Source organism: Crocodylus siamensis, chromosome 4 (genome assembly GCF_052110815.1).
Source record: "Crocodylus siamensis isolate JL-2025a chromosome 4, ASM5211081v1, whole genome shotgun sequence".
Classification (NCBI taxonomy): Eukaryota; Metazoa; Chordata; order Crocodylia; family Crocodylidae; genus Crocodylus; species Crocodylus siamensis.
Genome location: NC_143398.1, coordinates 240372433 through 240395610, shown reverse-complemented (window position 1 = coordinate 240395610; position 23178 = coordinate 240372433). Strand labels below are relative to the sequence as shown.

The 23178-nt window shown below is 43.6% G+C and overlaps 1 protein-coding gene across 1 annotated transcript in view; it reads right to left on the bottom strand.

The window, feature by feature from the left end:
- Positions 1-3853: 3853 nt before the first annotated feature.
- Positions 3854-23178, bottom strand: part of TFCP2L1 (transcription factor CP2 like 1) — a 48913-nt gene continuing 29588 nt past the window's right edge. The window contains exons 8-15 of the mRNA XM_090046030.1: positions 21502-21593; positions 19349-19397; positions 19158-19251; positions 18008-18098; positions 17214-17308; positions 14203-14345; positions 11049-11100; positions 3854-10069 (exon numbers count right to left, since the gene is read on the bottom strand). Of these exons, the coding sequence (XP_089902156.1) occupies positions 10032-10069; positions 11049-11100; positions 14203-14345; positions 17214-17308; positions 18008-18098; positions 19158-19251; positions 19349-19397; positions 21502-21593 (654 nt within the window). The 3' untranslated portion in view covers positions 3854-10031. The remainder of the gene's footprint in view (positions 10070-11048; positions 11101-14202; positions 14346-17213; positions 17309-18007; positions 18099-19157; positions 19252-19348; positions 19398-21501; positions 21594-23178) is intronic.

The following is a 23178-nucleotide window of genomic DNA, read 5'->3' as shown; positions in this document are numbered from 1 at the left end:
TCTTAACTGTAAAGACCCAGTAGCTACAGCAATGTACATCTGCTAAGGACTGCTCCCATGTCTTTTACATTAGACTTTTTTCCCAAATATTCCTCCCACTGGCCCCATGAGAAATAGCAACAGCAGGAGCACCAGTGCAGGAAGGCTATCATGCCATTTAAGCACGTCCCGCACTTACAGCAGATCCTTCACTTCACTGTCCATCAGCCGAGTCACAGACATGAGATTTCAATTTCGTTAGTGCCTCTGGAAAGACCACTTTATCCTTTAGCTCTGGCAAAGAGAGTTATGCTTTGAATTAGGGTTAATCCCTACAGCCACTCCAATCAAGCTGCAAACAGACTTTGCATTTCCCAGGGGATAAACTATTTTAACCCGGGGCAAAGTGGAATCATTCAGATGCCCGTGTCCATGTCCATTGTCCTGGGACAAGTCCTAAAAATGTCCATGGAATCTATAATAATAATAGGCTGAGTCTCTGTCCAGAGCGCTCCGACTGGTTGTCTGGACAGCGAATCACGAGGCTTACTGAAACAACAGATCAGAGTGCTCCGGCCAGACAGAATAAGCGTGTTATTATTATAGATCCTGCGGCATTTCAATCAGATATGCCGGCACGTCAGAGCTAGGATGAAGCGCCGGGCCCCCCGTCACAGAGTGGGCAGGCTCTGCCAAAGGAAAAATGGTGAGGGGCCAAATCCTTCCCCCTCTCCACTCCCCCCACCGAGCCTGCTCACCTCCTCTGCAGCCATGGTGGTGGCACGCCCCGGGGCCACATGGGCAGGGTGCTAGTGGGGGGCACCACTACCACAGAGGGAAGCGCCAGGGTCCCCTGCAGCTCAGGGGCTGCGTGACCCACCAGCAGCTCACTCCCTGGCCGCGGGAAACACAGGCAGGCTCCAGGAGCCTGCCACACAAGCTGCCACTGGGTTGCACAGCCCCTGAGCTGCAGGGCGGCCCGGTGCTTCTCTCTGTAGCAGCGGTGCCCGCCAGGGCCACCCAGGCAAGATGCATGGGTGCAGCCCCAGCTTGCAGGCAGCACCTGCCAGATCCAACGGTGCACGGGGCACTGGAAACCCAGCTGTGCCCAGGGAAGCTTAGGCTTGGTGGGTTTCCAGCCCCCTGTGCACCCTCTCTGCCACCTGCCTGCTGCCTGGGACCACCCAGGAATGGGCTGGCTGCCCCAGGAAGGTGGCAGGAGGGAAGCTGTGTGCACTGGGAGCCAGAGAAGGTGGTAGAGACGGTGCACAGGGCTTCCCTGTGCATGCCCGGGCTTCCAGCACCCCATGCACCATCCCTGCCACCTTCTCCTGATAGGGCCCCTGTACACATGAGGAATATTGCCATGATTTATGTAACAGACTAAAATACATGGGATGTATTCAAGTTTGCTACATTAAAAAGTCATTTAAATTGAAATACACCACCGAACATGTACACCGTTACACAAATGGTTAAAAAGGGCAATTAAACCACTAAAAGGGGTGATTTTCTCACTTGAACAAGGCCCCTCTTATTCTCTATGAACAAGTCACAAGGTCAGACTTTTGACAAAATAGGTATTTATATTCCTACGCCTGTATTTCTACATGGACAGCTTTATGTAGCCTTTTCCAGGGTGGGAAGTTTTGAGTCCATTAAAGTGTTCGGTCAATGGAGAACTAAAAAAATCTGTATTTAGAGAAATACTTTTGCAGTAAAAATTTAATCTCAAATGTTTTGCAGGTTTCAGCTAATAAGTACCACTAGCAGTTCATCCGAGGCCATTGTAAAGTGCTTCTGAATGGTTATTGGGATTGTATCATTGAATCAGTGCAGAAAAGCAGCAGTGCATTCAGCTGCTCACTAAACCTGGTGTGTACCCGACGTGTTTACATGCCAGTCCCAGGATATGATTCTGTTCTGGGACAAAAAAACGGCACAATTTGTCCAGGGACAAATGCAGCACCTGCTCCTAGCCATAAAAAAAGATATTACTAAAGAATCCTGTTTCAGATCACGAACACCTTGCAGTAGCAGTGGGAAGCCTAGCATATCCTGACTACACTCTCCAGTGGAGTACATGGGTAATATCAATAAAAGAGTTTAAAGCAAGAGCAAGGGAATGGTGGCTGCTGCCCACCTCTCACTGAAGAACTCATTGCTTTACAGCTTCCAGTTTCTGGTCCTTTTTGGAAGAACAATCCTTGATAAATGCTTGTGCCACCACATACATGCAGCTTTAGTTTTGTAATTCCCACCGGAAGCTCCTATCTGGTATGAATGTGACAGCTGGAAGGCTCTGTATTTTGCAGAAAACGTGCCTCCCACTCCCCAAAATCTCTGCAATCAATAGGGATAGAGAAGAAACACAGTTGACTGGTATCCCCATTCTTTATGTCCCCTTCCTCCCCCATTTCCCTTCTTCTCCATTTGCCTTGTTCTTGTTGCTGAGCTCGGCTGCTGCCAGGGACTTGTTTTACATAACTTAGAGATTTCTTTCTCCAAGAGATGGTTCATATGCTCGTGTTTCATGTTATTTGTGGTCATCATTGAGCCCGTAGGCTGCAGTTCTACATCTTTTTTTAAAAGGCTAAAAGTTTGACATCTGTTTGAACATCGTCTCTGTGGACATTACAGGCTGCTTTATCAACACGTTTCCACTACAGTAAAGCTCATAAACCAGTAAAACCTCTTGCTTGGACACTTGCGTTCTTGAGGACGGCCATTTTCAAGACGATTAAATCTCCTTTTCCTCTATTGCTCGTAGTGAAACTGAGGTCAACGTCTAATCCAGGACTGAAAGCAACTATTTGCTTTCTTTATTGAAGATTTTGGTGGCACCCACTCCAGCTAAAGCAACTGGACTGCAACCCATGAACACCCTTCTGTAACCAAGTAAGAAGAGAGGTCTGCATACCCAGCTCTGAAATGCCATGATGCTTCCCTTGGGGTTCAGTCTTTCAAGCCCTCAGTCCCAATGACTAATTGAAGTAAGGGCAGTCAATACTTTGCATGAGCAGGTTCTTCCCATCATGCTGTTGTTGGACACCCACCTCCCAATCACTGCCTTGTGCCTACTCTACATTTCAGCCCATCATGCCTCTTGACCAGATTCAGAGACGAGGGTGTAGTTCTTGGGCAGTTTGAGTAAAGTTGGTGGCCTTTGGTTGGGGAAAGGGGGTGAGTTAAGGATTTAGCTCCTCATTCTCCTGTCCCTCAAGCTACCTAAAACTAGAGGAAGTCACTGGTAGTCAACCAGTGAAGTGGAAGGAGATACAGCTGGCAGGCTCCCCCAGCAGAGAGGGACTATCCCATCATGGTGAGGGCCTCCCGTGGTGCTCTTCTTATACAGGAAGGGTACCTGTAAGGGCAAAATCAGCATACCTACCATTACCAGGAGTCTCCTGGCCCCAACGACATGTTGGATGAAAGGAGGGATGAAATGGAAGAGATGCATGACCAAAGTGTTCATATATCCTACTTAAATCCTTGATGCTGGGATGGCCTATAACCCTACGGTTGGATTATAGGCCATGCCACTGTTGGCAGTGACATGCAAGCGAAGCAACATCTTAAATCAGCCCCCAGCATGGGAGAGAGATGACAGGAAGACAAGCCTAACTGAGCCCAGTGATGTTGGAAGCACGCTAGCCCAAATCCAACACGGCACTTGCATGCTAGCGGTCTGCACCTGGCAGGGTCAAACTCTCAGAGTCTCTTCAGGGAGCTCAGCACAGGCATGGAGATTAAATTCAGCCGATGGACTGTCAAACCAATAGTGTAGCCTGTAAATGCTACCACGAGATACAGCCTTGTAAGACCAGAAGGTCAGGGATCGGCCATCTCTGGCCAAGCATGAAGACGTGGCACATTTCTTACAAACCAATTTATTTGCATTTTGACTGGAGCACAGATTTGAGAGACAGATTTCTTTTCTTCTGCACAACAGTTCAATAGCCAGTGCAAAATATGCTTTTTTTTTTAAATTTCATGTACAAAAACAAAACAAATGACAAAACAAAAAATAATCCCATAACAGTGTGGCAGCGTGACTTACAATTGGTATGCCCCAGCCTTCACTCCACCCACCTCTGCTATCCCCCTCCCATTGCCAACCACTCTTAATTGGTCAAATGTCATCTACTGTATCCCTAATGGCTGCATGGTTAGCAAAGAGAGGTAACCCCCACAGCCCTTTAGCAGAAACACCTACCCCAACCCAACTGGGATAACAACGATGTGCAACTAAATCAAATATTGGAGAAACATAAGCCTTTTAAGAAAGAAATATCAACGGAAAAAAAGGCTCATGGAGAGACTGGACAAATCTTAGAGAATTTAAAAAAAAAAAAAGAAGTTATGAATCTGAAATGCACAGAAAGTAAGGTATTCACTTAACCCACTTCTAAACCTAGACAAGTATATTCAACTATACATCCAGTCAGTCGCCTAGTATTCACCCATATTAAAAAGGCGTCAATCCCAGCAGGCTCTGCACTACTCTGAGTGAGATTAGATCATGATTTTTGCAAAGAAAAAAAAATCAAAAAAGAATTAGCAAATGAAGCAGAAAGTTAACCATTTCATAGGCTGGGGGGGGGGGGAAATAGGACCACAATTGTTTCTTTGAAAGCACAGTCAAATAATAAACCAGCACTCCAGCACAGTCATTCTCCGCAGGATTGCTAGAATTACAGCCAAACAGCAAAGCAATACAAATCAGCCTAGCATTGCTGCGACATGGCTATTCCATTTAGGAAATAGCTCATGTTTATAAAACACTGCCCGATTTAATGGTTTTAGATTGTGTTTAACTAAATCATCCAAAAGCTGCAATGTAGAGCTACAGCATTAGTGTCAAAAACGTGGATCGTCTTTAGCAAGGCATGGGGCTTGTATCTTAAGAAAGGCAAAGGTACACTAACCATTTCAAGTGTACCACGTTTCGAACTATGGCAAGTATATGATGCACTTGGAAAGATCTCTCCAAAAAGGAACCAGGTAGGTATTCAAGTTGGATCAACTAATTCCCGACTGTGACTGGAAATGAAACACAGCAGAGTACCAGTGAAAGCCCAAAGGACAACACACCCAGGACATATACATATATATACACAGACATGTTTCTGGAAGGTGTTTGATGCATGTATATATATGGTACCATATATGGTATAGTATACATGCAAACACCTTCCAGAAACCAAGAGGCAAAAATCCAGAAACCAAGAGGCAAAAATCCTTCTATGTGTGTACACTGAGATTTCATACACTCAGGTCTGGAAAACCTACCGCAGGGGCAAATCAACCTATTGAAGTCCTAGCCAGTTTACACAGCAAGGGGTGGGTACCCAGGGAGTTTAGTTCTATACTGCCAGCACTGCACCATCTTACAAGTAAGGCACTCATTTATAATCAGAAGATCAACTGACCCCCTTTTTTTCCTCCAGTTGTCTATACTTTCTATAGAGAATACAGTGAGATGCTTTCATTAATGTTCTGCCCATCACCACTTGAAAAAAAGAGGCATTTGTCCCCACTGACTTAATTCTGTAAGCCTGGGGACAACGTGACTTCTGAAATCGTTTTGAATATTTATCACGGATCGGGTTTTGGTATGGGCTTCCGCTTTTGTATCACACTGACTGTAATGCGATACAAAAGGGGAAGCCCATACCAAAACCCAATCCATGATAAATATTCAAAATGATTTCAGAAGTCATGTCATGTGCTGCATGGCTTTCATTCGTAGTTTTGATTCCATCCCCTTTCACGTGCGGTGGACTCACACATTGTACTGGGACAAAGTACCGGAGAAGTTCAGGATGCCATCTGTGAGCTCCAGATTTAAGGAGCTGAAGAGAGGCAAAATCATTTCCTCTGACAGTGAACTGGAGATTTGGTTAAGTTAAAAAAAAGAAACTGGAAAAAAAAAATAAAAGAGAACTGAGGACAAAAAGACTTTAGGCACTTTTACCCATTCCAAAAATATCAGAGTTATTGGACCATATTGGAGGATTACCCCCTTTGCATATTTACAATACATAAAAAGCTAAGAAATCTGTCTTTGTATAGGTAAACACACCTTTTTCTTGGCCCATGTCAGGATCCTGTATTTAACCTTAGGTCATTGGTTTGGGCCACTGTCTTTATGCAGAGTAGTGTTTCCTGCATGTGTTTCCTATACATACATGCAGTGCAGTCTGGGAACCGTATAGCAGAAAATACTTAGTAGGTGCAGGCTCACATGAGAACATGCTGCATGTTAATCGTTGGAGTGTGCAGGTTTGGCAAAGTCACGCAAACGTGTGACAACCAGCAGTAGCCCTGGAGTCAGAAGTAGGATAGTCTTAAAATGCCCCACGCTAGCTGCATGAGGTTTTATAAAGACTTGTACAAATGTGCTGATTCCTTGACTGCAGTTTCCGCAGCTATCTCACCGAGCCGTGACAAGTCACAAGTGAATCTCAGTTATTCCTTTAACAATTAAGTTAGGGCTTAATTGGGAGTAATTGGCTATACTCAAGAGTCATGTGGCTTTAGCTAAATCAAGGGTTAAACAATTCATTCCTGCCAGTTATAACAAGCGCAAGAGGGCTCATACTGGTATATCCTGTTCCAATATGGGAAGGGGAGCAAAACTTCCTGACACCCAAAGGCAGCTTTTTACCTCTATAAAGGAATTCAAGCTAGGAGGAGATATAGCATAAATATTCTACTTTAAAAGGAAAAAAACCCCCAGACACTTCTGATAGAGATCACTGTCTTGTTACAAAATCCACATAGGTCAGTATTTTGGTACCGGTCTCATGTACCTCCCTGCAAACAAAAATTGGTTGCTAAAATAACCAAGAGTCAATGAAACCGTCTGGGGCAAATATAGTTTGGTGCATGCTAAAATGTAATTATGAATAATGGTTTCCCAGAAAATTCAGAATAAATGCTCACAACGCTTTACTTCGACTGCAGGATGGCTCCAGTCACAGCATTTCAGCGGTAGCATGTTGCACAATACATTTGAGACTCAAAATTGGACCTGTCCAATGAACATCTGAAAAGCACACTTGTTGCATCAGATCTGTTTAATCAAGTGTGGTATAAAAGGAGAAGGGTCGTGAGAGATGGGTCAGCAATATAAAGTAGGACTGCAAAAAAAAAAAAATGCAGTCAGGATCCCAAAATGCAAGTGACTTCCTATTAACCACTTTTGAAACGAAACTAAATGAAAGCTACATGGACAAATGAAATGGTACGGAAATTACCCCAGTGCAAAACTTTGTATCAAACAGCCACCGAATTTGAGGTGGGGCGGAAAAAAGATTCGAGGCCCCATTTCAAACTTGGCTCAGATTACAACCAAAATGGCACTGGGTTTCCACAGGAACCAGTGGAAGTTGTATACCGCTAGCAAGGACACAAACCCAGCACAGCACATACAGTGTATGCATCTAAAGTATGATGGACAGAACAGCAAGTCCCTCCTCTTAATGACTTAGTTCAAGTCAGACCCTTAAGCTTGTTATTTATGTATTTAAACGTCTTAGACTGTAGCAAGGCAGCATCCATAACTGGAGAGGTGCCTAAATCCCTACTGGAAGTACTATCCTTTCCAATGCAAATCCTGAACCTGTGAGGCGGGGTAGAGGTGTTGAACTGGAACAGCTCGCCTCATACAACACAAATTGATTATAAGCATTAAGCCCAGTCATAAGTCTTTGCAGGATCTGAATTTTATCATTCGGGAGCTTTAGCAGCTCGCGAACAGTTTAGTTAAGATTTCCAAGCTGCCTGGCCTTTGCCTTGGCACCTGGGCTATCCCTCTGACTGCAGTGCATCATGGGAATTCAGCCCATAATTAAGAAGGGAGCACAGAGGCATGCAAATGACAACTCTGACCCATCCTCCATGCTGGCTCGAGCTCGCATCCTTTAACATCCAATTCAGCATTTCAGTTTGGAAACAGCCAAACACTTGGTTTTGGCATTCCTGGCCTGGCCTGGCCTATAATCAGCGCTTTTCTTTCCATGAAAAAAACCTGACATTTCAACTTTTAAGCCCACTTCAGGGCGAAAACAAAATCCGAAGCATCAAGGTCACGCACCATAGAAACGGGGATGTCCAGCAGACACTACAAGAAGGGCCCAGAGAGGCCAACGATAACCATGAGTTTTCGAACAAAAAGCAAGAATAATAGCAGCTGTGCGCAAAGAGCAGTACCCAAAATGCTGGTTTACCTGAACTTGGATTCAAATAAATGAATTGCATTTGCTATTGTGGACGGCTTAGAAAAATAAAAAAGATACAGCCAAAAATCTAATTCCCAGTTACAGCAAGTGCCAGTTAACATAAGCTTTGTCAAACAGAATTAAATCTATAGTGATAAAAAAGCATCTACAGTCTTAAAAATAAGCCCTCAAAAATCAGTTATTCAACAGAGGCTACTCTAAAGCTGAACGTATCAAGTGGTGTGAACCGCTTCCCCTCCAGCTGATTTTTCCCCTCATTTGAATCCCTAAAGTCATTGTAATGAATGCATTTTCTCTTTGTGCAAAGTTCTTCTGAATGGAGAGTGTTGCTGACAGTGCACTCAAATGATGAATAATCCCCTTTCACCTCGTGGGGTAACAATGGGATAGATCTACAAAAAGTTACAAAAATATTTTGAAAGCACATTTTAATCACTGAATGAGCAAACGGGAAGGGAAGGGGCCTGGGGAGACTTTGGCAGGGTACCAAGAAAAGAAGTGGATTAGCCCAGAACCTGCTCGGTTGGTGAAATGAATGGGAAGGTAAGAGGATAAGCCATTCATTCAGAAAACATGGGATTTTTTCTGGAAGGGAAAGGTGGAGGAGAAATGCAACATGAATCACAAACAGCTGCGACCGACTGGTTGGCACCTAGTGTCAGCCAACTACAGTGTCCAGCTACCGTGTGCAAGCCAACAGGAAAGGCTGAAGACGTGGGTTGGTCTTAAAACCAGATTCCCTCTCCCCAGTGCCTTGATGCTGATGCTGGTCATCTCTGTCCACCGCGGATCCACAACCTGGAGTCTGTCCCTGACAGCAGGTGCTTGCTCCCTTCCTTGCAAAAGGCTGAGGAGGTGATGGCAGTCGTGCCAATGCTCCCTCTTGCATAATAACTTCACGGTGACCAACCCTTGTCCAACTCCATTCTCTGCCTGAGATATTAGGACCTACATCTCTCCCTGCTCAGGGGAGTGGATTTAAACCCAGGTCTGTTGAGTGCAAGACAAGCAACCTTGGTAACAGGGACCTGAACTCCATCTCCTCCTCCACCGAGTATCCCAGTCACCAATCTCTCACCAGTCATGCATGCTGTCTAGCCCAGTGAGTTTCAGGTACTTTCCTGGACCATGAAACAGTTTCAATAGAAGGGTAAAAAAAGATGGATGTACCCCAACTCTGCACCAAGGTGACTAATCACCCTCCTAGGAGGTGAGAGATAGGAGTACAAACCTCCAAGGCCAAGAAGGGAATTAAACCTCAGGTCTCCGACAGCCTGGAGAAGTACTCCAAGCACTAGGTTAGTATGCAAAGAGGGGCATCAGCACCATCACCTCTTCTGGTAAAAGAAAGCAGTAGTAGTCACCACTACCTTTTGTGAGGAGCCCAGCAAATGACAGATATGGCCTAGCAAGGTTATGGTTGTGTCACAGATGGTTTCATATGGCATCAGAAACTATAACAGATCAATCTACCCATACCCAACTATGAAGGGGCTGGACAATTGTTTTGCATTTCCCTTTAGAATATGATAGGTGTTTCTGTGCAATTAACAGAGACCTCAATAACTCTAGGGTCTGAAGGTGGTGGGAAAAAATAGTATGTACAGACTCTGGGAGACACTCGTCTCCAGCCTACAAAAACTATTGGGCTATAGAGTTAGTTCTTCCTCAAGGACATCTGGTATCGTTTTGGTTCACGGGAGCACTATATCCAAAAGGTTCTTCACGTTTCCAGTCTGGGTGCTAGTAATCCTCAGTGAGGCACTGTCGTTATTAGGCTGCGAAAAGTCCCACTAGGCCAAGTGGTCATTTTAAAATGATGTGGTAGCCATCGTTGCTTTCAGCTGCAATGAAGAAATGAAAGCTTTTATTAAACAACATGCAGGAAGGCATCCTTCCCGATTTGGCTGTACTGCAGATTGTGCTCTGGTCTGGTAATGGGGATGAACACTGAATTTCCCACCAAAGCTAGTTATAGCTCAGTATAAAAAAAACAAAAACAAAAACAAAAAAAAAAATCAGTGGGGTCTTTTGTCATTTTAACAGAAACCCTGGAGGCCCAGTAGTGCCCATTTATTCTAGTGATGTCAATGGATTTTAGAGTATGGGCCAGATCCTCACCTCATGTACCTGATATCGGTCCATTGAGCTAAGCTCATCTCACACCAGGTAAGAGTCTTCCTCAGTGGAGCTCCACTCCACCTAACCCGGTGCAATCAAGAGCAGAGTTTAGCTGCTAGTGGGACAACGCCAGATTTATAGTGTTATAATGGAGAGCAGGATCTGGCCTGGGTATTTCTTCTCCAGCATGAGTTTTGTTGCCCTCTTTAGTTCTGTTGGATGCTCAAGATTCAATTCAGAAAAAGGTGCACAGGTAGCTCAGGTGTGACCCAGAGCTTCAGACAAATCAGAGAAACTAGCTGCCTTTCTTTACCACAAACTGTACTCCCAGATTCCTATGCCAGCATATCCAGGGGCTCTTCATAATGCAAACTCCTTGTTTAAAACGGATGATAAATTTATAAATGTTGATGAGCCATAAAGTGAAATTAGAACATGACTTAGACGTGTAGGTTAGAACAATTCAAGCCAATATACCTCCACAGTGCTATTTAAACTATAATTCTCGAACGGAGTCCACCAGCAATGAAGACCAAAGTCATACTTGAAGGGGGACTTTAGGCTATTCTCATCCCCTATATTCCATATTCACGTGCTACAATTCTTCTCCTCCTTGCAACTCTTTCCCTACTGTTTTCAGCAATTTCCACGCTTTTGGGAAAACAGTGGTGTTAGAAAACAAGCAGCATCAGAAGAGCTCACCTTTCAACGTGGTGATAACAAAACAAGATTCATCTTGGAAGTTTTGTACCATCTGTAACCAAAAAAAAAAAGTCTTGGTTTACATTGAACATGTTGAATGCAAGTTTCATTCAACATCCATTATTATTGCAAAGGGAAACAGTAATTCAAGAGACCTCTAATTCTACAAGGCAACGAGCATTCATGGTTCAATCCATAAAAGTATTTAAATGTGCAAGTAATCCATTAGTGTCAAGGTATTGCTTGTGCTTAAAAGCAAGCCCATGCTCAAGTGTTTTGCTGGATCATATCTGGCATATTCAGATCATTGCAAAATAGAGTCCATAGATATTTCCTTCATCCTACATGGTCACCCTTGTCCACCCCCACTTTAAGGGCTGGATCCTCACACAAAAATTGGCCTAGTTCCCCATGGCTTCAATAGAATTAAATTAGCTTCCACTAGCCTAAAATATGGTCTCATGCAGAATTATGCACTGCTGTTTTCTCCAGTCTAGTTTTGGAGTGTCCCAAGCAACAGGGCACCCATCATTTCCTTTGGGAGACTGTCCAACTCCAACAGGGTTTGATCCTACCCCTAAACTAGTCAGTGGCAAAGACACTTACTGAATTCAGTATGGACCCATTCAAACTACAGTTCCAATAGGAAGAAAGTGAAAAGAGCAGTCAATCCTTCAGAGCTGTGTGCCAGTGTAGCCTGATGGATGTCAGGGAAGCTCTGCCACTCTAGACAGTTAAAGGACAGTGGTCTTTTAAACCTAACAACAGATTCACTAATGAAAATTTCTTCTAGCATAAGCATGTGGCATTGTTTAACAAAGATCACTGGAATAATCATGCTTATGGCTGCGGGAAGGCTTCCAAGGGCCTTATTGCACGGTAATTTTAGGCAGCTTCTGGAGCTCTTAACCCCTGGACTGGCTGCACATTAACACCTTTTAAGTGGCTTAAAGCACTCGTTATTCATCCTAAGGTCATGCCCCTCCAGGGAAAGATTCTCTCTCCTGCCACTGCTCAGACCGGCTCGCTTTGCCCAGCGGGAGCAGCAATGTAGTTCTGCCCTTAGTTCGTAGTCCTGCCCTTGCTCACCAAGCCTGTAGTGGCAAGTCTCAGATATGCAGGTGAAGGACAGTCAGAGATGGTTTTTCGCTTTAAGGTGCGATTGCTCCACTAAGCAGATCAATATTAATCTGATTAACTTTTATGCGGCTTACAGCATAAGGTGTAACAAGGCCCTAAAGCTAAAGAGAATATATTCCTTAATGCCACATGCACCTTTTGCCCCTAAAAATCAGTCCTCCAGAATCAGGGTGCATCTTAAGCAAGGAAGCTAAGTTTTCTTTGCTGAAATATCAGCAGGGAATAGAAGCTGCAGATGCTGCTGGTTCTCAAAATGGCTGCCTCTTCTCAGGCCCCAGAGGGGCCAGCCCTCTGTGCCTTGTTTTTATCCTGCCATACCAAGAAGTTCCTGCTGCCCAAGTCGCAGTGTCTCCTGGGATGCCATGCAGTCAGCTGTGACTGGCAAAAACTCTCTCCCCATTCTGCCTTCTAAAAATAAGATATTTGGGGGCATTTGGTACATGAGAAAATATAAGAGTAATGTGCCTAAGAAAAATAAACTGATGATAATGTGCGCTTATTCAGAGGCTACACAGTAGTGCAGATGCTGCACTGATAACACTGTGTTATGCCTAGATGCCAAGACATAGAAACTTATAGGAATAGCCAAAGTAAAGATTGGTGTGGGGAAGGTCAGTAGCCAATCCAATTGGCATAACTGACTAAAAGAGAAGCAACTAGATATTCAAGACAAGGTAGACCCATAAACAAGGCCCTCAGTTGGCCAACCAGACACTGGGCATAAAGTTCTGAGAAACATGGCTGGATGTGTCATAACACGAGCAAATCCTTCTTAAAGTCCATTGCCGCTGGCTGTACCGAGCACCTGTTCCTAGCTTTTCAGCTTCAACCCCGGTCAACAATAATTCCACTTCCCTTCTCAAAAACTATACTCCCTTTCCCCTGCCAATTCACCTCAGACTAAGGTAATCCCCCTATTTGCTTTCACCCCCTTTCAATTGCTCCCGCCACAAATTGGGCTGCATTGGTCACCACCTGGGTTCACCTAATGAAGCATGAAGTGCATTCATACTGTGCCTCTCATTTAAATAACTTTTCCCCCACTCAGCTATAGCCGGAGCACAAGAGATGAAAAATAAAGCAATAGACGTGGTTAATAAGCAACTAAACCTTTTCATTAAGACCCCCTTTCACTAGAGCTAGTGGAGGCAATTCCCCCACTATAGGTTGCCTCAAAGCACTCCGTGACTTTTAAACTCTGAAGGTTGCAGATTTAAATCAGGGTTAAGCAGCAAGGAGACTTTTAAAACAAACATTAGAGGCTTAAATTTAGGCTTCATTTGAGTCCTGCTCTCTGCTTCATTTGCTTTAACTGTGTTCCTTTCTAGTCTAGTATCAGGCTATCTAAATGAAGCTCCTTAAGTAATTCTGGGGCATGAAGGAGTGGGTCATTTTACAAAAGGCAATTACATCATTCCCAATTAACATGAAAATTAACTTGATCCATTGTGTTAAGTCATTGTCCAAGGGGACACAAGTGGCCAGAAGTCAATGAAATCAAGTGAAAATGACGACAAAATATATGAAAAGACCATTCTGTTGGCCCAAACTTAATGGAAATGGACTGATTTGGGATGCCTCGACTTTTGGGACATAATAGGGCCCTATTTTCACAGACCAATGCTCTGAAAATTAGATCCCTTTAAAAGTACTTCAAGTTCACTGGGCAGCCAATCAAATGAAGAAAACTTAGGTTTTAGATGTGCTAATAGTTGGAAAATTGAAATACATTTTAGGTTAAAAACAAAAGTGCACACACCTTCCTTTAATAAGAAAAAAATATATATTATATATGAAGTAATTAATGGATTTAAGACCCAAAATAGTCTGGGATAAGTGTAAAAGAGCCAGGCACTTTTTCAGTGTTACTGGCCGTGAAAAAAATGTTTCCTTGAAGGCTCATTCCACAGTTTTAAAGGCCAGTCTAACTTAAAGAAAAAGGTCAGACAACAGGTCTTGAACTCATACTTTAAATACCAAGCATCAGATGATGAGTTTTGCTTTAGCTTCTTACCTCATTGCTCACTAACACATGGATCCCTGTTGGTCCCTGCCGATAGATCCGGTTGATCTGCTGTGTAGAAATGCTGTACAGGTTTGCAATCTTCTCCACTAACTCCAGGGTTGTCAACTCTTCTAAGAAGATTGCATGATACACTGAAATAATTATAAAAAAAAGACACTAGCTTTTAGCCATACGACTGCAAAACTAAATTCACTCCTTGAGAAAAATTAAAGGGCCTGAACTAGTTTAAGTCCTGAACTAGTTTAAGTCAGTCTGGGCATGCCCACACATTCAATTAAAGTGCTTTAGGTAATGTGCATTGTAAATCTAGTACCTCCATTGTGAGGTGCTGGAAAGATGCCTTTAGCCTATTTTAACAGTGCATTAGCTAAAGAGCACATTTTTTTGATGCTTTAATGCACATTAAAATAGGCTAAGATGCATTAATGCACACATGTATATGCGCTCTCTATCACCTTTGTACTATGACCAATTGATATCAACTGGAGGACCTAAACCAAAATGCCCAATGTTTGAATGTAGACAGTACAGCTGAATCAGCTTTGCCAAGAGAGAAAAAAATCCCTTGAGGACCTTTAACAAAACCAAAAGGGTTACATGACATGACAAAGTCACCTTAGTAAGAAGCAAGTTAAAACTCTGGGGCATGTGAGAACACCTTGTGACTGCCAACTCCATTCTGGCACTCTTGACTGCCCTCTGAAAAGGTTGGTGCTACAGGAAGGTAAATGAATTTCTATATTAAGAAAAGCTACCTAATATCACTTTATAGGCCATTTCATTCCTAGATCTCAAAACATGTGAGAATTTAATGCCATTATCCCCTTTTTCCAAGTGAGGCCTGGGGCAGTATGGCATTTGCCCAAGGTCACGCATTCAATTGGTGATGCAGCCACAATAGGCATGGAGAGACGTGGACTCTAGTCTTGTACCCTGTCCTCTACATTGTACCACTGTCAGGCATTTCTATGCATGCTCCATTCTCAGGTCACGTTTGTTTCCTTCAATCTGAACTAAAATGAGAATTGCCTGAGGTACAATGACCACCATTAAATCATCAATGTCTATTAAGTGGCGTTATACAAGATAAGCAAGTTACTTTGTTTTAAGCATAGGCAACAGATTCAATATCCCAGACGTAAATCAGTGGTAACTTGAAAATGCAAACTTTAAAATTGGATCCACTGTATCACTTCATTATGCATTTGTAGAAAAGCCAATACTTCATTTGCAAAGCCTTTTAAAGCATTTCCAGTATCAGTCCTTCACCTATGTGGAGAAGCATGTGTACAAAGATAATTGCAGCCTAGCCAGACGTCATAAGCTTTGACATTTGTGCTTATGAAAGCTGCCGCTTTTTCATCTCCCATAACATGACATGGTTTAGTTTTTCATTTAGAATTAGAATTAATCTAGTGAGTTTTCTACAACTGCTGTACAGTGGGTATGTCTACACATGTGCATCTACTGCGCAGTAACTGAAATGACTATGCAGTAAAGGTGTGCATGTCTACACATGCATGCCCATACTGCACAGTAAATATGACGACTTATGTTGATTTGAGTGTAAATTTTATACCTGCATGTTGCAGGTATCAAATTTATGCCTAATTATTTACTGCGCAGTAACACTGTGTGCGTGGACTGACTTGGGACCAAGTCAGTCCACATACTACGTTAATCTGCTTTAATGCCAGCACGTGTAGACACCAGCCTATTCCCACTTGCTCCACAGTAAATTTAAGCCAGTGTAAATGCATGTGTAAACACGCCTGGTATGTTTGATTTCTCAGTGAAAAAAAAGCAGCAAAATAAAAAGATAGCTCCCCTATCCAATACCTGGTTTTAGCTTCTGTATTAGAGTTTGAAAACTCTATTGCTTGAAAACTCTTAACACTTAAATGAATGAGATCTAGTCTTGGAGGCATCTCAAATGGCTTCAGACATTTTAAACTTCCTATGTTCAATCTATGAAATCCAGGAGACTGGACAAGCACCTGGCTGGAGCTGTCTGACCCCAGCACTCTTTCCTCCTCAGGGCAGGGGGTCAGACTCAGTGACTTACTCAGGTCCCTTCTGACCCCAGCGTGTATGAATCCATGAACCCTGGTATAAGGCTCTTGAAGCTACGTGTTATATCCAAGATACTTTAAACCTCCACCTGGTTCTTTCATGTGCATTGTCACTGAGAGTAAGCTAATGAGGATGGACTGTTATGCATCTCAACTTCGCTTGTGCAGACAAATGATTTTGTAGTCCTTGATTTGATGTGCTTCTGCTAGAAGGACAAGTCTTGCACTGAAATCCTACATGGATCCCTATACAGATTTTAAAATACAGCTTCCTCAGGAGTGATGAAGACTATTGCTCTTACTAGCTTTTTAATCTATGGTTCTAGGGAGTTCAGGTATTTCAAATCTCATGCTTGTACTGCATGGTAAACCGGGAAAACCAGCAAAAAGCAGCAACATTTGTAACCAAAAAAGGATGAAACAACATTAAAAAAAAACCACTCCATGCCAGTGAAGATGGAGAGCTAAATTCACTCTCAGTTTAGGGCAGCACTTAATGATAAAAAGAATGGAGCTAGCACCAATTTAAAAGGGGCCACAACCTCCTTGCCATCCAAGGGTTTTGCAGAAGTTTCAGTAGCTCTCCTAGCAAGTACAAAGCTGACTGGGAAGAAAACCCTGCAAGAATCATTGGGAAGAGAGAAGTTACATAGATTTCAAATCCCATCCCTATTGTAGCAGTCCCCAGTCATGGCTCTTACAGCAGCCAGAGGGTGGCACAATGCTGATACCACTGCCTACCCTGATCCCACTTTAAAAAGTGAGTTGCCTCCCAGGCAGGCAGCATTCAGTGTGGGCTTCCCTTGCAGGAGCCCAAGAGCTAAGTAGAACAGGGATGAATTGGGCCCATTATTTACAGGGAGCTTGGAAACAAGGCACCGTTCTCATTAGATGAGCAGGTGGGCCAACCCATGTGTGGCAACTTACCACACAGATTACTGTCCCCATTCTCCCGTTTGTGATGAGACCTGTTCTGCTCCGGTTCCTGACAGACATAAATTGTCATCTTAGGCCTTACATTCCTGTAGGCAAAAACAAAAATATATAGTGATAAGTCTTCATGACGAGTGCTGTGGTGTTGCTCTGAGCAGGTCCTCCTACTGAGAAAAGACACTCAGATGGCTCCTGGGACTGGTTTGGGTATCGCAGAAACAAACAGCTCCGAGGAATCTTAACACTACACTGCAGGGCACCCGATACCACAGAGCTGAGGGAAAGTCTGAGACTGCTAAGCATCCCCAGCTCCTATGATGCATTTAAGAGTTGACAGTGCCCAGTGACTTGTAGAAGGTTTGCTCTACCTTAGAAAAATGAGGCCTGCATTTACTGGCTTCAGTCCAGCCCATCTAAGTAATGTCACTGCTCCTGACAACGTTTTGGGGGATATTTGTGAGCTTGGTCCTTTTAAATCATTCCCCGTCTTAGCAGAAAGCTAGGGTGAAACATAGGTACAACGTGGCAGGTGGAGTAATGTCTTCCCAGAACCAGACTGGGGTCACCGATTCCAAATGGACTTCCGAAGAGTCATATTAGATTCATTTTTTACTTTTAACTCACATGAGCTGGGCAGTATTCAGACTGAAGCTTAGACTTGAATATGCAAACCATTAGGAACCGGTTTCCAAGATGACCTGCTTTGAACCAGTCCCTTTGAGTTCAGTGAGCTCTGGAAGAGCTAAAGGATGCTGCAGTAGTTCTATATGGAAGTGATGGGTACACACCTTCCTTTGATTGCATTAAAAAGCCGAATTCCATCAGCAGGGCCACAGATCTGAACAAAGTCTTCTTTGGACATCTTTAGTAAGTCAGCACCTGCACGTGGCAAGGGGAGGATTCAGACATTAACCTAAGAGCTTCCATCTACAGAGTAGAGTCAGACTGACTTGTAAAGAGATATCGGATGAATGGTTTATATTCAAGACATGCCCATCATGGGCAATCCCCGAGAAAACAAAATCTAAGCAGCAGTGATTCAGAGGACATAGCCATGTTGGTCTAATGCCTACAACCTACACCCCTGATCCAGAGGAAGCATTTAACTGATACAGCACAAGCTAGAATGGAGTCGCTGGTCAACAGGCTCAAGTCTGCTTGTGCTACAAATCAAAAAGCCCTTTAATGAGCAACTCCAAACACAGTTTGGCCATTGATCCCTTGTGGCCCTTGATGATGAATGCAGACAATGGCTAGAAAACATTCTGCTGCAAAGGAGTATTTAAAGAAATGTCATGTTGAATGTTCCTTCCCTCAAACAGCATGGGGGAAACAAGTTACAGCAAGTGAAATGGGAAGCAAGGGACTCGCTGGACATCACTGTCCACATGCTTCCCCGGAGTAGAGGGAAAGCTGAACCGTGATGGTTTACCCCTCAGTGGAAGAGGATAAATTGCCGTGGAATAGCTTTCCCTTACCGCAAGGGAAAAAGCAGGTACATTGCTTGTTATCATGGATCCCCTGACTGGCTGTAACTGTTCATACCTTAGAAGTATTCAGTTCCTCCAAGGCCAACTTTGATGGAAATAAACTTTTCATGTTTTAGGTCAGAAGCTAGGATTTCAGCAACCAAGATTTTCCAAATTAAAGCTGCCTGAAGTCAGATTCTCAGATCCATATTTCGGTGTAAATAAGCAGCCCAATTGCCAGAAGTACCAAGTATTCAGCTAATCCCACTAATAAAACTAGCCTCAGCCCTTCCGTTCTCCAAGCCTTAGTTACTCTAAAGATTCCTCCGGTCTCATGCTCACAATTTGCTTTGGTGAATGCCAGCAAAATGGAAAGCATGAGCCATGCTTGTAAACAGAAAAACAAAAACAACAAAAAAAACAACCAACCCCAAAAAACCATGATCATATGGAGCCTTTAAACACTCACCCGAAAAGCTGGAGAAGAGTCTACAGAATGGAGAGAACCTATTACGATGAAGCCACTGCTGGGCATCTTGAATAGAAGCAGAGGGAAGGAGATGCTACATTGCAAAAAGAATAAGAGGGTCTTGAAATGAACTGTTCACCAGTGTCCTAAAAAAAGAAAAGCACCACATTAACATGATCTCAAATACTTACATCATTGCTGGGAGGCAGGAACTCCACTTGGTGGGTTGGAGAACTGTTGCTAAACGTTGTATAAAAAAGTTGAGAGAGAAAAAAAATAGGATTTTAAATTTTACATTGAAAAATAGTATTAAAAAAAGTGCTGGTTGTCATCCCCCACTCTCCCTTGTCTTGCCCCGCAGTTTCTTATCCACTTGGCATCTTTTCTCCAGATAGAAAGCAGATACAGTTAACTTGAAACCAATTCTGTAGCAAATTGCTACTGGCTTTACCTTTCTTGCTGCTTTTCAAATGCATATGAAAAGCAAGCAGATGTCTTCTAACCCACCCAAACCAGTCATCTTTAGAGGGAAGAAATGGGCATATCAGATCCAATAACTGTGCTCCTATGAAATTAAGTCCCCAATAGCCTGGTAAAAATCTAATGATTTTGATCTTAGCATGACAGGCTAAACCCAAATCTTAACCCTGATCACATCTCCCTTTTTGGACACAAGATTTCTATTGGCTTTGGCAGGGCTGGCAACAGATGCCCCACCATTTTTCTGCACCAAAGTGATTTGATATCACAAAACACCAAAGTGCACTTCTGCAACTTTCTGCAGGCTACAGGTTCAAGCTGGTCCATCAGAGCGAGTCACTATTGTAAAGCCATTCACGAAGAGAGGATGATTTGCCATTGTGGGCCAGGGGCAAACATTTAACAAACTTCAATGACCGGTTGTGGGAATTTGCTTGAGCAAAAACAGAGCAACGATCTGATCTGATGTTAGTATTTTAAAGGAGGACAAACAGTGTTTGAACAGTGTTTAGTACAGACTAGTTTCCAAACATGCTTTATCCTCCAGTGTGGACAGTGCTTTAAAACAAACCAAGATTGGCCCACAGAGCTAACCATTTATCTCTGAATGAAAAAGGAGTTCTCAGAAGAGATATCCAAATCTCCCTTCTATCTACCCTAGGAGCTTAAGTTATTCGGGGAAAAGCTAATATAATGCTCACTTCCATACCATGAACTTTAGCTTTATCTAGTTCTACTAGATATTTATTATCCAGCCCTATGACCCAATCCTAACCTCCCTGCAGGAAAAAGCAGAGCTTTCATTGACTTCTTATGGGGCGGGAACTCCATGGATAATACAGTAAGCTGCCTGCTTTATTTAAAAGGCAGGTTCCAGAAACTGCGTATGAGGTTTTTCACCATGAGAGTTGCTCAACATTTGGGTACCAAACCGTGACGGTACTGACATGATGGGGGGGAGAGGGGAGAAATAAGAGAAGTACCGAAGGATACTGACCCACGAAATGCACAACCTTGAGAGTTAGGCATATTGCCATCTGAGCCACGTCTTTAGGATGGTTTAGCAGCTATACTCCCACCGTCGCCTCCACTCCGGGGCAGTTCATTAGAATCCTCATGGTGTTTTTATTCAAGATTCTGCTACCTTCAAACCTACTCAACTGGCACTGCAGCCCAAGTGGCTTGGGAGCCAGAAGGTGATGGAAAGCCACTCAAGAGGTCCTCAGCGCCTTTAGCTCCCATCAGTAAACACTCAGCCCTTGAAGTCAAGTCATAGTATATGACTTCGTATCCATTACTTCTACAGCATGTAGCACTTCCTATCCACAGTATACGAGTTGTTATCCATTGCTTCTATATAGTATATCAGCACTTCCTATCCATAGTACATGACTTCCTAACCATTACTTGTGTATAGCACTTTCCAGCCATTACCATCAGTCAAGAAGTTCACAGGGGCTGTAAAAGGGGTGCAAGGGCTGAAGAACTGCCCTGATGCACAAGCAGCTAACTTAAGAGGTCCCATGCTGCTCCCATTATATTCCCAAGCTGAAGGGAGATGTAAATATCCTGTTCTATGAGAGCTTCTGGGTTGAAATGAAAGGCAGCTCACAGGCAGGGCAGGTAAGGCTTAAAACTAGTGTCTACTGGTCAGCTAGCAAGAAAGTGGGAAGCAGGCTCCTTGTGACTAACGGACTTCAGTTGGGCTAAGTGCCTAGCTCCAGTGCAAGAGCCACATGACTCATTACGGAAAGGAAAGGTGCAAACACATGCATACACATGTGTGTGTGCACACCATATACATGTGTGTGTACCCATACAGGCTGTGTCAACCGAGAAGATAAAGAAGGCATTTGTTACGTACCCATCTCCAAGGCTGAAGCTGTTTGGAGAACTGTTGTAACTCGGAGATGGAGTATTGTTCATTTGGTAAGGCACATCTGGCCATGGAGAGCACTGTTTGAACAAAGCCAATGGGGACACTGAGCACAGAGCACTGCCACAGGATTCTCCTTTTACATCACTGATATGCTATTGCCACTCTATTCGCCCCTGCCGAGGAGAAGGATGTAGCCCACAGATGCTCCCCGCTGTGCTCAACAAATTCCTTCCCATTGTGCATTTCCCCTCCCTCCCATCTCCCTTCCCACAAAGCCTGTCTTGGCTTAACACCCAGCCAAACGGGGCTCTCTCAAGTCAACTCAGATCGAAGGCTGAAACTGTCTGACGATACAGAAATAACCCAGCTGGGAGACTCGAGTTTCAATTATAAATCCTCAAACTACAGCAACAAAAAGGAACCAGAAGCACTTTGCAATATTTGGCCTGATGCATTCAAAATGCAGGCCTGCGTTATCAGCAGAGGAAGTCAAGTTACAGAAGGAGGTTGTTACAAGAAAATCCCAGCTAGACACAAGCAAAGCTACTGAAGACCTTTGCAAACATACATGCAAACAAACAGATGAGTCAGGGGAACTACAGTTAGTTCCCGTGGACTGACACGGGTACAACTCCAATGAAGGCAGTTGCTTCATTCTGGATTTACACCACTGTAATCAGTAGCAGAATCTGGCCCTGTTTGATGTCTACTATGGAATACCCCTGTTTACAATGATAAAAAGGAGACTTTTTTTTTTGTGGCATTCCTGGGAGTTTTATCACCTCCACAAACAGCTTTGGCAAATATTTAACTGTTGAACAACCAGAGCCAGAGGATTTCCTGATTCAATGTGTCAAAGTACACTGGCACTAACGAAAAGAGCCCCAGGATGGGTCAACCCTGTAGGATTAAGTCTCTTTGCACAAAGATCTCACTGGAAAGGACTACTCAGCATTATAGGACAGGTTACTTAGAATACTACTTCCACCTGCCCTCTCCCTGCTTAATGAATGGGGAGAGGGTTGTTATTACTATTGGGAGGGAGAAAAGACCCAGCTCGGAAGCAAAATCCCCAGGCATCCCTTGAGCAGCGAGTTTGAAGCCCGCCACACGCTAATGTGCAGCATCTCGATTACAGGAAGATGAAAGCCTCCTTTAAGCTGTACCCCTGCAGGATGCAACTGGAGCATCCACCCCTTGCAGAACGAAGCTGATCAAAACCAAAATTCAGCGTCGTGGGTTGTGAAGTATATACATGCAAGAACAGAAATTGCCAGCTGGAGCAGGCAGGCTGTTTATCCATGCCAACACTGCATCTCTGATGCTGGCTGGTACCAGATGAGGCAGATGAAAGCATAAGCCATTTCTTAGGCAACTACAGAGGGTAGTAATAATGGTTGTGAAGGACAAAAGGGAAGGGATGGGGGGCAAAGGAAGATCATGCATCCCCAACTCAAGCAGTTTATGTCCTGAAATTTTAGTGTCCAATATCTCTCTTTTTTTCCCCAAATCCTTCTAGTGTAATTTTGCTAAGCTCTTGGTCTCCAATAAGTGCTCTGAGTGTCAGTCTCCATTAATTGAACACCATTTAAAAGCTAAGCTACTTGAGTCAAACATGTTTCCCAAATGCAACAGGATGGTGTCAGGTCATGCACGAACCAT